We start from the raw sequence: 14,158 nt of genomic DNA on the forward strand, positions 1-14,158 counted from the left end.
AATATGTGAACATAACTAATATTAATTTCATATTGGTAGATTTGCTAGAATTGCAATTCAGAAGTTATCTTGGATAACTTCTAGGAAGGTCCATCATGCAGTTATCTCTATAGAATTGATTTTTTAAAAAGAGAGTTGCAGTTTCAGATATAAGCTGGTAAATTACAGAAGATATCTGTCTGACTTCTTAAGTCATTCTCTTGATATTTTGATTTTAGGCTATGCAAGAGTTTGGGACAATGTGCAAGGAAAGAGAAGCAGAAGTTGTTAAAGGTGTTCTTCCTTATTGGCCAAGAATTTATTGTAAAATTTCACTAGTAAGTACTGAAGTATTTAAATTAGAAACTTCTCTGTATACTTCCTCTCTCTGGAACAACCTCCAAGGTGGTCTTTATTGATGTTATCTACCTTTGTCAGAATTACTAACTTGTTCTAGGAAAAACATGAAGTTGAAGGAAATTATTGTTCTTTATTATGGAGATATTTCAGTTTTGGCAGTGTGTGGAATCTTGAACTTTTGGGTGTCTGGGCTTTGTTTCATTGATGTAGATATCTGTTGTTAGATCTTTATGTTTAAAAGGTGGTAGGATATTTCTTCTCAGGAAAAGTTCTTTTATGTACATTCTAGCATGGCTAAAGAGACTGTTTAGTTAATATAATTATAAATCTTTTTGACCTGGGACTTAATATTAAAAACCCCCAAAACCAAACCCAAACATGGAAGACCATGTGTAGCCAGAAAATAAATAATTTTTTGATATATTTAATACATTTTAAACTCTCTGGACTGGCTACTCTTGAAAACATGATATGGGACAGAATGGGTCACTATTTCTTATCCATTAGAGCAATTCCTAGTGTTTCTTTCAAGAGCCAAGAGCCTAGAAAGTCATGATGTTGTAAATTCATATGCAAACAATAATGATGCAGTGTTTCTGTAGACTTATGGTAGTTCTAATTCAAAAGATGTCTTCGAGGTTTCCTGTTTCTCTTGCCTCTTGTCTTTCTGTTAAATGTTTGTATAAATTGGAAACAGATACTGTAGTTGGGGATATTGGGAAAAGGTTACAACTGTGAGTGTACAACATTTTTGGGAATATGATGTTACTAAGTTGTGGCTCTCCCCATACCTAGGGATACCAAGACTTTATTGTCATCGGTGTGTATTTTCAAATCTAGGTAGCCCAATTAATCACAAAAATGGCTTTTTAATCATCACCTCTGCTTTGAAGTATCTGTCATCAAAGGTGCATTTCTTAAACCAACAAACATTTATCTTTCTTTTTTATTCTGACAGGATCATGATCGCCGTGTTCGAGAAGCAACTCAGCAATCTTTTGAGCAACTGATTCTTAAAGTAAAAAAACACTTAGCCCCTTACTTAAAAAGTATCATGGGATACTGGCTGATTGCTCAGTGTGACACTTACTCTCCTGCTGCTTCTGCTGCAAAAGTAGCTTTTGAAAAAGCTTTTCCTTCAAGCAAACAGCCTGAAGCCTTAGTGTTTTGTAAAGATGAAATTCTTAATGTGAGTTTATACTTTTGTGTTTCTTTAAGGCTTTGTATATATCAACTATTATTATAAATTTAAAACTCATCCTGTTCCCATCCATTCTTCACTGTTAAATTTCTTTCTCACCTGAAACTTTGATCCTGTGAAGAGAATGTAGAACAGTGTGGGTGGGAAGGGACCTTAAAGATCATCCAGTTGCACCCCCCTACCATGGGCAGGGTTACCTTTCACTATCCCAGGCTGCTCCAAGCCCCATCCAACCTGGCCTTGAACACTTCCAGGGGTGGGACAGCCACAGCTTCTCTGGGCAACCCATGCCAGGGCCTTACCACCCTCACAGGGAAGAACTTATATAAATAGATATAAAAGAGTATGGTAATAAGAACACTGTGATGAACACCGAGGAATGAATAGTGACTTTTCTTGTGTGCATTTCTGTGTAGTGATGCTCAGTCAACACTTAATGTTACTGACAGATGGAATAAAGATGCTGGAGTAGTTCAGCTGCAGTGAAAAAGGAATAAAGAATGCTGAGCAGTGTTTCAGCCTCTACAAGTTTAGTAATGACTAAGGTTAATCCTCTTATGCCAGTTTTATATGAAACTGAATTGACTGGATTAAAAAAGTAAAAGATTGTATTGCTGGCCCATCATGCACAAACGGAACTAATTTTGTTTTCCTCAGTTTGGCTTCTTTGTAGCAGAAGCACACTGGCACAGGGCTGCAACTTACAAAGTGTTATGGAGGTTTAATTCAAACAGCTACTATGTTGACCATGAGTCAATTAAATTATTTTCTTTTTCACTAGCTTGTCTAAAATAGACAGCTCAGAGGTTGGGAAATTTTATTGTAGAGCTGTTTCTGAGTAATGTACGGACTATATTGTTCACATATAAATATTGCATTTCTTTGTGTTTATATGTTTTGGGTTTTTTCCCCTTAGGTACTTCAAGATCACCTTCTGAAAGAGACAGCTGATACACTCAGTGACCCCCAGTATGTTTGCCTGCTTTAATGTGTATGATTTAAGTTTTGGTCTGTTTTGGGTTCTCTGTCCCTGGAGGATTTAGTTTTGTTTCAAGAGGCAGAGTATTTATTTGAGTCCAGTTCCTAGTGACTTTCTTTGGGACTTAAGTTTAAATGCTTTTGAAAGTGTTATCAGTTATCTAATTCTTGTTTCATCTGTTTTAGGAGTAGCATTTGTGCTTAGGCAGAATATGAGATGACTTGAAACTCTTTCAAACACTTCATAATGTAGTTTAGAACCTATGGAAAGTTTATGTATTCACATTGCTAGCACCTGAAATCAAAAGAAGAACACAAAAAACCTGAAGACAGTTTAGTTTAGAAGAACTTGCGAAGCCTACTGATTTATTTGTCGTTCACTTTAATTTTTTTGTTTGTTTTGCCTTCTGAGAACTGTACCAGAAGAAGAAAGGGAAGCCAAATTTTTTCGGATTCTGACCTGTTCCTTGTTAGCTTTAAAAAAGTTGCTTAACATGTTGCCCAAAAAAGAGATGCATTCATCAGAGGAAAAGTTAATGTCACTTGTGTCCCAAAACAAATTTTGGAAATACAGCAAACACAACATACCACAGGTGACTTTTTAATTTCTTCTTTATTTTGATTGGTTTTAGTTAAAGGTGATACACTTAACCTAAGGAAGTATTAGTTACTTGTATTCTACAAGAATGAACTTTGCACTTTGCTTATATTTGAAACAGCCTTCACATTTCTAGGCCTTAAATAGACAGTATTGCTGTAAAATTTACCCAGCAGACCAAATGGTTATTTCTATATCATCATGATCTACTTCTTGGCAATCTGCCATCATTTAAAATTCATCTGAAAGATACAAACTCTGTCAGCTTACTGATTGTGTTCTTAGTGCTTTGGGATTTTCAATTTTTAAGCCATTTTATTGGTCTTTAGTCTGCTAAGACCAGTAGAGCACAGAGTGATGAACTGATGAGGTAGTATTTTTTAACAAGTTTCAAGTTGCTTTTGGGAAAAAATGCCTTTTGAGAAGTATATTAAAATACAACTGAACGAATTGCTTTAAAACATTTGATAAGCCTGTTTAATAATTGCTTTATTTTTCTTTAATAATATTTAAACCTTTGCTGATATGATAAAATATGAGGACCAGATGCTGTAAGTTATGTTGACTTTAAAAGGAATGTTATAAACTACATGTAGTGACAAATTTTGGGTTTTTTCCTGTGGTCTCTGTCAGGTTCGCTCAGCTTTCTTTGAGCTGATTTCTGCTTTTTGCCAGCACTTGCCTGAGCTGGTGAGAGCTGAAGCACCAAGGGTTTGTCCTGCTGTTCTTCTGAGCATTGATGACAGCGATGCAGTGGTGTGTCCTGCTCTTTGGGAAGCTGTACTTTATGCTATCACCACTATTGAGGTAATGGGGAAAACTAAGAGGCAGATATTTTCCTTGAACTTAACTTTTTACCAAATTCTCTGTACAGAATTTGGAAGAAGGGCTTGACTGGGTTTTCTTTATGATTAATGACATGGACTCCTCAAGGCTACATACTCCTTCTTTCTCCTCAGGATTTCAGTGTAACTTTATTGTGTCCAGCGTATTTGAAAATTAGAGTTGTTTTATGAGTTTAATTGAATTAACCTGAATCCCTTTCATTAAATGTAGTTACTAGTAAGTCAAATAATGTTTAAAACCTTTTTCTTGGTTAAAGACAGTTAAAAAAATGACCTACAATGCATTTTTTGTTTATTTGTTTCCCCTTCAAGTTTAAGGGTTCTATAGCTTTTCCTTTTTTTTTTTTTTGACAGAATTTTAAGTGAAATACCAGATTTGAATTTATTAGCAGGATGAGGTGTTGCCATAGACTGGGATGTTTTGAGACCTTAATAATGAAGATCTCTTTTGTAATTCTGGTATGAACTGTAACAATTTGTGTGGAAAAAAAACCCCCAAACAATCTTTGCTCAGCCTTTTATAAATATAGGTATCTGGAACTATACTGAGTATTATAATAAATAGAATAGATCAGATGGCAAAACATTTTGGGGAGGAGAAAGTGCCAAAGTATTTTGTAACCATCAGGAAATTTTTGAAGAGAGTTTTGAAGTGAGTGATGCTTCTAAAGTCAGTATCACTTGATAATGAGAACTTAAAATTAAATACTGGGCTAATTACAATGATGACTTTCATGAAGCATCATGAAAGCATTATTAAAGAGAAGCCTTTGATTCTAGTTGGCTAATAAGGAAGGTCAGTTGATTTTAAACAGTGCAGAAATATTTTTGTCGTGTTAACTTCTTAAATTCACAAGCTGAAATAGGGAGAAAGTGATTTTAAAAAATACTGGAAAGAGAATAACTTAAGAGAATTTAAATTTTACAGTAACTTGTTTCAGCTACGATATGGGGAGGTAGGTTAAATGTCTAGCTTGGGAGTTCTTCTGAGGCAACATATTCTTGTTTGATTTACAGAAAGTGAATTTCTTTCTGTAGGACTGTTGGAGTCATGTGAATGCCAAAAAGGGAGTTCTGCCAAAGCTATGGACAGTGCTTCGAGAAGGTGGACGAGGGCTGGCTACTGTTATATACCCCAACCTCTTGCCCTTCATTAGCAAGGTACCTCCTGCTGTTATGAAACCGAAGCTGGAATATTTCAGAACTTTTTTCGGCTCTTTAATTCAAGGGTATGAACCACAAATTTATTTATTTGGAATCAGTCTCTTTTACATTTGGAAATAAGAGAACTAATCTTCTTCAAGCTTTTAAAAATGAATGAAAATAATATTTTAAAAATTCTTTTAAATGTCTAAAACTAGAGTCAGTCCTTTGTGCCTGTTCCTGTCATCAGAAACCTTCAGCTTTCCTTTTGATTTTATTACATCTTCCTTATATAAAGCATTCTTACCTTTCCTTGTCAAAACTTTGTGTTTATTCCGTGACAAATTTTACAATGAGAAATTAATTTAAAATTAGGAGTGACTCTTAAGAATCAGGCTCTTCTCACCAGTGTATAATTTTTACAGAGGTTATTGGGGATTAGCATTGTGATAGTGAAATTTCCTGTATGCAGGAACTTTAATTCTTATGATACTGATTTTTAAAGGATTTAAACTGCTATCACTTTTTGCCTTTAAAATGCATCAAAACCAACTTTCTGTCAAATCTAATTTAAATAGATACATGTGTGTTGTGTACTCAAAAGCGTAGAGAAATTATGTTATGAAAGACTAAAATGCCATTTATTTAAACAAAAATCAGTTCTCAACTGATGTTGGTGTGGCCTGTATCAGAGCTCTTGGAGAAGAGAGTTATGTATGGGTTGGTTTTGAAAAGTGTATCAAATGTTATTACCAGTAGTAAAATGATGACCCTGAGATTGGCTCAGTTGGTTAGAACGTGGTGCTGATAACACCGAGGCTGTGGGTTTGATCCCCATATGGGCCATTCACTCAAGAGCTGGACTTGGTGATCTTTGTGGGTCCCTTCCAACTCAGAATATTCTGTGATTGTAATATTTCTCTGGTAATTTCTGTGATCTAATTTTCGTTAAAAAGCAAACGAATTCTGGTTTTTCAAGCTCAAACGGGTTACTGGGTAACTGGCTTTAGGTGGCTTTGTTTTCTTTTTCTTATCTGTAATAACAGAAAGTGACACTTTCTGAACCTTTATGTTGTGTGTAGAAAATTGCAAAGGAGTTTTGACAGCCAGCTGAAGCATGTGACAGTATGCCTGACTGGATCTGGTTCCTCTATTTACATAGATATTTCTTTGTGAATGCTAAGACTGGATGAACAAGTTATTTTAATATAAGTTATATTAATTTCCTGGGTTTATTGACTCTTTAATTTGAATTTATTTTGATCTGACTCCTGTAAATGATTCTGTGATCCTATATTCCCATATTGCTGTTGTCTGGATCAGAACAACATAACAGAGGGTATATTCATGGCATTCATATGGGGTTTCTTGGAAGCACAGTTGCCTGAGTGTGCCCTCCCTCTGATGTTGCCTCTCACAGGTTGTCAAGTGAGCGGGCAATAGCCAGCCCTTCAGAAAGTTCAGCAATTATAACTGCATTTATGGAGTGTCTGTGCTTTGCTGTGCTACAGAAAATAGAAGAGGATGACCAAACCCAAATTCATCAAATGCTTATATCCGACCAGGTATTTATTAGAAATATGGAATATTTTTGTGCGCACGTTTAATGATTACCGTTGTTATTAATTAACATTATTAATATGTTAATAACGTTAAAGAAAAATGTGAAATTTAGGTGAGGATTTACTTCTCTGTTGAAAGTTTCCCTAGATTTTTAAAAGAAAAAAGTCACACAAAATCACCCAGGTTGGAAGAGACCTTCAAGACCATGTAGTTCCACCATCAACCCAGTACCACCATAATTACCCCATAACCACATCCCCAAGCGCCACGTCCAGACGCCTCTTGAACACTTGTAGAGACAGTGACTTCACCACCTCCCTGGGCAATGTATTCCAGTGCCTCACCACTCTTTCAGTGAATTTTTTTTTCTTATGTCTAGTCTGACCCTCCTCTGGTGCTGTTAAAGGCCGTTTCCTCTCGTCCTTTTATTTGAGATGTGGCAGAAGGGACTGACCCTCACCTTGCTACAACCTCCTTTCAGGCAGTTGTAGAGAACCATGGGTAACAAAAATAATGTTACTGAATTTAGTAGTTTTTTTTCTTCCTATAGAATCATCCTTTTAACTGTGCAGTTTAAATTATATTTAAGGAAAGAAAAGCCATCCTGTATATTTTCAAGCATGAGTGTTCAAGTGTTCGAGCTTGAGTAATTCCGGTATTTTTAGAATTGCTTCTGCAATGTTTTTCAAAATTATATAATTTTGTGGCATGACAAAGATTAAAATGATTTTTTAACTGGATCACTGTTCTTTAATAATTTTTTTTCTTTATAGCTAATTCCTTTTACCAGTGCTGTTCTTAAGGAGCCCACGTTACAAAGTGGACCATTATTTTATCAAATAGCAGAAATGCTGAGCTCCTGGGAAGCTAAAGCAGAACTCTCCAGTGATGATGGCACAGATGAAGTTTTCCAGAAACTGTTGTCAAATTTTTGGGACCATCTTTTAAAAATGTGTGTACTTCATGTTGATAGGTTGGATGCTGATGAGAAATCATTGTTTGCCATATCTGGTATGCTAGAAATTCTTCAGAATCCAAAGAGTGCTACCAAACCAAACAACAAAAAATTTCTAAAAATCAGATTTACGGACGAGGATGAATCCGAAAGAAACACAGAGAATGGAAAGCTCACAGAAGTGAGAAAAGGTGACTCTGAAATACAGGCTGACTTGCAGCATAGTTCACATCTAAGGAAAGAACCTTTAGAGAACTTAGTCTGCAACCTTGCTGAGCTGAGCATTGTGTATGTCAACGAACAGAAGTCAGAACAGCATTTGAAATTTCTCTCTGCCCTGCTCAACTCTTTTTCCTCAAACAGAGTTTTCCAAGTACTTTTAGAGCAGGGAAATGATGCCAGCCATGCTCAAGCTGAATCCCAAAACAAAATGAAAGCTCATAACAGAAGTCCATCTGTACAATTTCTGTATATGAATTTAATAACTTGGCTGAAAGAAGACTGGAGAAAAGACACCCATTTCCTAGTTGATATTTTATACAGCGTGCTTCGTTGTTGCAACAGTAATGAAGAAAGGAAAATCATTCTTGATGATTTAGCAAAGGTATGACTTGTACATTATGTCATTAATTTTTATCAAAGTCATGACTTTTTGTGGGCTGTTGTTCATTAATAATCTTATATTGGCACTGTCAAATAGAAAAAATTCTACATGAACTTGGGTAAGCTCAATTTAAGGAAGGTAGATTTAGGAAAGCTTGACATGACAGTGTTGGGGTGAAAGTTATGACGTCTGTTCCTTTCTGTATGGTAAAAATCATTAAAATAAAGGAACATCAGAATTTCTCTGCTCTTACTTCTTTATACAGTGTGGTTTTATACTAGTCGTTGGTGGCCCTTCTTTTAAATGAAATCCCTTATTGATTTTGTTACTGAAATTTAGCAACTTCTACTTAATCCCTGCAGAACAGTTAAAATAGTATTAATTCTTCCTATTCAGCAAAATAATTTGTTAAATATTATGGAATTTGTTTTTCTTTTCAGATGGATCTGAAATGGATTATTTTTCTCCAGATAATTCAAAAGGTACCCTTTAAGATTTATTTTTTTTTGCTCTTGTTATGTGTAGTTTTGAATATTTGTCTGGTGTTAGCTTTGAGACTCACGTGCGTTTGAATGACTTTTTTTTTTTTTTTTTACCTATAATTTCCATAGTTTGAAGAGTAGTGTTTGTTTTAAATGCATTTAAATCTGGAGACAGTTTTAAAAATGAAATGATGATACCAAAACAAAAGAATCTTTATCCCTTCTATTTTTGGTCAGTTTGCTTTTTGAGCCAGAGGGATTCCTGATTTGTTGGTTATCCGTGCTAAGCTAGAGAGAATGGAGCTGGGGATTAGACCAGTAACTTAAATGATCATTTCTGTCATCACCCTTACATGATGCTTACAAGGAAAAGGTAGTATTCAATTTTTTCACACCCAGTATTGAGACTGACATTTAAGTAATTGCATGGGATGCAATAGGAAGTGTATGACAAACTTTTGGACAAAAACTCATTGCACTTGATTTATAATCAAGTGCATAGACCACAGTATCTTCCCTCACACATGCTGTGTATTTTAGGAATACTCAGTTTTTGTGATTTTGTAACTTAGAGTGCCTTATCACCAAAATAATGTTTTTGATTTGTGACCCTCCATTTTTTTTTAAAGGAATTCAGGTGCTATAAATGTTGTAAGTAGGTTTTATTTCAGCCAACTTGGTCATCCAAAAGTTATTTTTGTAATTCCAATATAGGAATTCCCTGGGCTCTATAGTTGAAGAACAGGAAAAGGAAGCATTTTCAGGAGGTGACTTTTTTTGCTCTACAGCAGAGGTCTGACCTAGCCATAAGCTGCTGTCTCTGACCAGAAAGAAAGCTGGGGGGATTCTTGCAGATGTAAACACCTAAAGACTTATTGTTTGTGACAGATGATATGATTCCCACTCTATGTGTAGGTTTGACATAGTAATCTTATGCTTACTTAGTAATAATAGTTAAAAACAAGTTGCCCAGAAAGTTGGAGATGCCACATCCCTGGAAGTGTTCAAGGCCTGGTTGGATGGGGCAATTTGGTCTAGAGGAAGGTGTCCCTGTCTGTGGCAGGGGGGGTTGGTGCTTGAATTGGAACATGGAAGATGATCTTTAAGGTCCTTTCCAATCCAAACTATTCTATGATTCTATACTCTTAAAGGATTCTTAGAATTATTTTCTCGTGATTCAGGCATGCTCAAGCACAACAAAACTTTCCTTAGTCTCTGACTGGCTGAAGGGAGATACACTTGGAGAAAGACTGGTGATGCTGGCAGATGATCTGTGCCACCTGTGTTTAAAACCTAGTGCAGCCTCATCAGACTCAGCCTCTTCAGAAAGGTGGACCCTCCTGAGCTTGGTGTTGTCACAGCACGTTAAAAGTGGTAAGCGTGTATAATCCTTGGAGTTTGTGAAGTGTAAAGCGTAAGTGAAGTGCACTTATGCTTTGCATAAGGTTGGAAAAAATTTGAAATCTTCCAGAATACTTAATTTGGAACATTTAGGCTTTCTTCTTGTGGTTTGTTTGTTGGTTTGAAGTTTTTGTTTATTTCTTTTGGGCTTTCTTTTTTTATACCTGAACTGTTTTTTTGGTCCACATTGCTAAACAAAGTCAGTGTTTAAAGAACAGATTCAAATTCAGATTCAAATAGGGCTGATTTTCCAGTGACTTTTGTTTTCTGACTCTAGAGCTGGGGGTACTGCTGAGCTCGTTTTCTGCTGGGTAACCTGTTTTTAATTCATATTGGTTGAAGCCTAAGAGACTTTCAGGAGCTATGGTGGTTCTTGACTTAGTGATTTAGGCCAAAATAGAGTATGTGGACTTTCAAAAAATTTTTTTAAATCTCTTATCTCAGTTTCTCAAGGTAAATTGCCATGAAGGAAATGAAAGAGCCTTTCATGGATCAGTAGCCTATCAGATGATAAGAATTAAAGGGGAAAAAGGATAAATACTGAAAGGAAGATAATTGTTTCTGATAAATTATTCAGAGTAATCAAAACTGAAACTTCACAGACCTGTAGCAGTGTGTTGTGATACTGAATGCTTAACTGATATAAGTACAAAAGAAATCCAAAACCAGTAAATATCACAAGTATACAAGGGAAGAACCAACTGTAACTGTAACAATTCAGTGATAGGCTCTGAGCTGTTAAAACTCAAAAAGAGACCTTCAGTCATCGTGGTGGTTCCCTGTAAGTGGCAGGTTGTGCTCAGCAGTAAAAAAGGAATACAGGTTATCAGGAGCTGCTGTGAAAAGAACCCAGGACAAGTGACATGTAGTCAATGCATTGAATATGTAGTCAGTATCTGTAATACTGCCTGTGGTTTTGGTCACTGCAATATTCTAGTTCACCTGTATGCTTTTGAGAAGAAGTGTGATAGAATTAGAATATGCCCAAAGAAAGCTGTCAGGGATGGTTAGACAAGCAGTGGCTTCTGCTTGTAGAGGCAATAAAACAGATTAGAATTTTTCACTTGCAGTGAAAGTGATTAGGGATGGGGTTGTGCTAAAGAGCTATAAAATCATAATTTGTATGGAAAATGCAAATAGGAAGAAATTTTTCATTGTTTCTTTCAGTGGAAGAACCTCAGTTGCTAACAGATGTTTAGATAACAGTCTGAGGGAAAAGTACACTTCTTTATCCAATTTAGAATTAAATAATGGAACTCATTGCCACAGGGTGTTGTGGAGTTTGGGGATAAATGGGATTGGCCTGCTTGGATCCCACAAAAAAGGAGCCAAGCATGTTCACAGAAGACTCATCTACTTGGGGTAATTATATGCAGTCCAAGTGTAATCTTGGGCTCACAGTTGATTGTCAGAAGCTAGGAAGGCATAAAAGGGGGAGGGATCAGTCTGCACTTGCTCTATTTTATATACCTTTCTCGAAGCTGCTTCAGCTGGTTTAGAGAGGAGATAACTGGCAGTGTGAAACTTTGGCTGGGTGATCCTTGATGTCTGTGAAATAAGATAGTTTATGTATACATTAGAGTGAAACCGCTTTGCAGTTTATTTTGGTTTCAGAATCAGTAAATATTAACCAAATTGGTCCATAGTAATATGACGTCTTCGAATGACCATGTTTATCAAGAAATCAAAGCATGCTGTTTTTTCCTCTCCCCAATAGAATCATTGATTGACGAAACTTTTGTTGAGAGGATTATTGATAAACTTCAGGCAGCTCTATCTAAAGCAAAGGATCTTTCTGAAGCTGGAAATACTGAACCATCAGTGTCTTTCATCTGTGATGTAGCCTCAAGCTTTTTCAGCTCTGTTAAAGGGTGTTTACTGATGCCATCCTCAGAAGACTTGCTGCTTACCATCTTCCAGCTGTGTGCTCAGAGGCAGGATGCAACACACTTAACAGGTAATCTAGAAAAAGAACTTCAGCCAGACTTTCTCACAGATGATGATTACATCTAAATTCTTCTTTTTCATGAAACGGATTCAAGTATGTAGTAGAATACCGAATTCACATACATTGAGCACTTGCAGCTGTAACTGATACAAAAATTTATGCTTTAATTTACAGTGCCCATAGTTACTACTAAACATCAAGTCCTGTACATCTTTACATGGATTTTTAAACTTCTTTGATGTTAACTTTGAGACTGTGATATTGCACACTTTTCGGAGTGTTATGTAAGTTATTTAAAGTCTATGAAATACAAGAAATGAGCATTTTTTTTGTTCATTTTGTAGTGTAGGGATTCTATGAAAAAATGTGTGCAATCACTTCAGACACATGTATTTATTCTGAAACCATTTGTATTGGTTAAGTTGCCCAGACAAATTGTGATCCATACCTCTCTCTTTAGCAGCATCTCATGTTCAGACTGAGATCCTGATTTATGTTCTTTGAAGGCAGAATTTGAGAGTGATAAATTTGTACATGCATTTACTGACATCAACACAAATAAATACAGTGTTTCAAAGTTGTCATAGAAATGAAGTACTAGCTTGAGAACCACTGCTGCTTTGCAAATGGCTATTGATGCTGTGAATGTTCAGTATTTCAGTAAAAAGATCTGTGGTTTTGAAGACCATGTGGACATATTGTAGTAGACAACAGGAACATCACTTATTCTCCATTAAATTAAATTTTACCTGTGTGTCATAGTTAATTTAAAATTGTTCTACAACAAGAGAGCTGTATATTTGCCCTTGATAGTTTTTCCATGTAACCACATAGAAAAGAGAATTGTTTTCCTACTCAAGGACCTTTAGACATGCTGTCCATGTAGATTTACATGCTGTGTGCTGTAGTTTGTAATTAGAGTTTACCTGTTTGTGGTGGTCTTCTTGTCCATTTGTTATTGTTTTGTTTTCTCTTTTCTTTTCCCTACAATAGATTTACTTGTATGCAAATTAAAACACACTTGGATGTCTGGTGTAAATTCACTTGTGCATCAGCTTCAGAGCACACACAAACAGAGTACCTTTTTGCTTAAAGCTGCACTCTGGGTCAAGAATCAAATTCAGTCTTCCTCTTTGGATGTTAAAAGGTAATCGGGATGCACATGTCTGCTTCATAATATGTTGTTCTCTAATACCAACTAAGATCAGTGCTATACCATTTTTTATTTAATGGTCATTTGTATTACTGAAAGACTTTTCAGCATGTTGAAGGTCGTGGGCAGAACAGAAAACCACCACTGGTACAACAGGTATAGAGCATTGGTACAACACATAGAGCACTGTATCAATGTAGAATATGCAGCTTGCTTTTACTGGAGAGTGCCAAACTTGTTTGCAATGTTTTCTCCTTTTCTCAGTCTTCAGACGTTGATCTCTGCAGTCAGTGATTTGTTGTCGAAGCTCATGGAAGCTGATGGACAGTCTGGATACCTTGTGAGAGCTTTTGTTGAGCACGTCACACCACACAAAACGGAGTGGGGGAAGTTGCATGAGTCTCTATCTACTGAGGTATGGAAATGATAATGGGCTTGCATGGGGTAGCCAATCTTTCCTCAAGCCTCTCTCCCTTAGGGTGGTAAGCATTCTTTCTTCTGACATGGCACTGCAGTTCTGAATATCCATCTGTCTGTGCAGAGGTTCTTTTCAGCCTCTGTCCGTGAAAAGGACAAAATCTCTATGTTTATGGATGCATTCCAGTACTACTGGAGAAAATCAAAATTACCCTTTTCTGCATGGAACACCAGCAACTTGCTTAAAAATTCTGGAGTTTTTTCTGACAAAATGTACGTTGTGAAGATGTACTTTAATTCTTCAAAAAGATCAATTTTGTGAAAGACGCCAATATCTGCAGAGGAACATGGTGTACTGACTATCAGCAAAATGCTGACATACCTATAGTAGAGAGTGGGGAAGGACATAAATTTCCTATCCAACCACCCATCTTCAGTAAACCTAGTATTTTTTGTAAAATATGTACAATTCTAAAGAAACATATTTGTTTCTGAAGCAGCAAGGCAGTTTCAAGTTACTGCTGTGCATTT

General features: G+C 36.1%; 1 protein-coding gene across 2 annotated transcripts in view; it reads left to right on the forward strand.

Moving 5' to 3' along the window:
• Positions 1-14,158, forward strand: part of LTN1 (listerin E3 ubiquitin protein ligase 1) — a 30,584-nt gene that overhangs the window by 2,829 nt on the left and 13,597 nt on the right. The window contains exons 3-15 of one of the 2 annotated variants that reach the window (XM_032679758.1): positions 219-317; positions 1,298-1,528; positions 2,457-2,509; positions 2,931-3,111; positions 3,750-3,923; positions 5,000-5,190; positions 6,525-6,669; positions 7,441-8,226; positions 8,667-8,708; positions 9,890-10,082; positions 11,827-12,066; positions 13,051-13,204; positions 13,475-13,625. In XM_032679758.1, the coding sequence (XP_032535649.1) occupies positions 219-317; positions 1,298-1,528; positions 2,457-2,509; positions 2,931-3,111; positions 3,750-3,923; positions 5,000-5,190; positions 6,525-6,669; positions 7,441-8,226; positions 8,667-8,708; positions 9,890-10,082; positions 11,827-12,066; positions 13,051-13,204; positions 13,475-13,625 (2,640 nt within the window). Of the gene's footprint in view, positions 1-218; positions 318-1,297; positions 1,529-2,456; positions 2,510-2,930; positions 3,112-3,749; positions 3,924-4,999; positions 5,191-6,524; positions 6,670-7,440; positions 8,227-8,666; positions 8,709-9,889; positions 10,083-11,826; positions 12,067-13,050; positions 13,205-13,474; positions 13,626-14,158 lie in introns of those variants that run through there. The other variant, XM_032679759.1, reaches the window with a different exon arrangement.

This window comes from Chiroxiphia lanceolata, chromosome 2, assembly GCF_009829145.1.
Source record: "Chiroxiphia lanceolata isolate bChiLan1 chromosome 2, bChiLan1.pri, whole genome shotgun sequence".
Taxonomy (NCBI): Eukaryota; Metazoa; Chordata; class Aves; order Passeriformes; family Pipridae; genus Chiroxiphia; species Chiroxiphia lanceolata.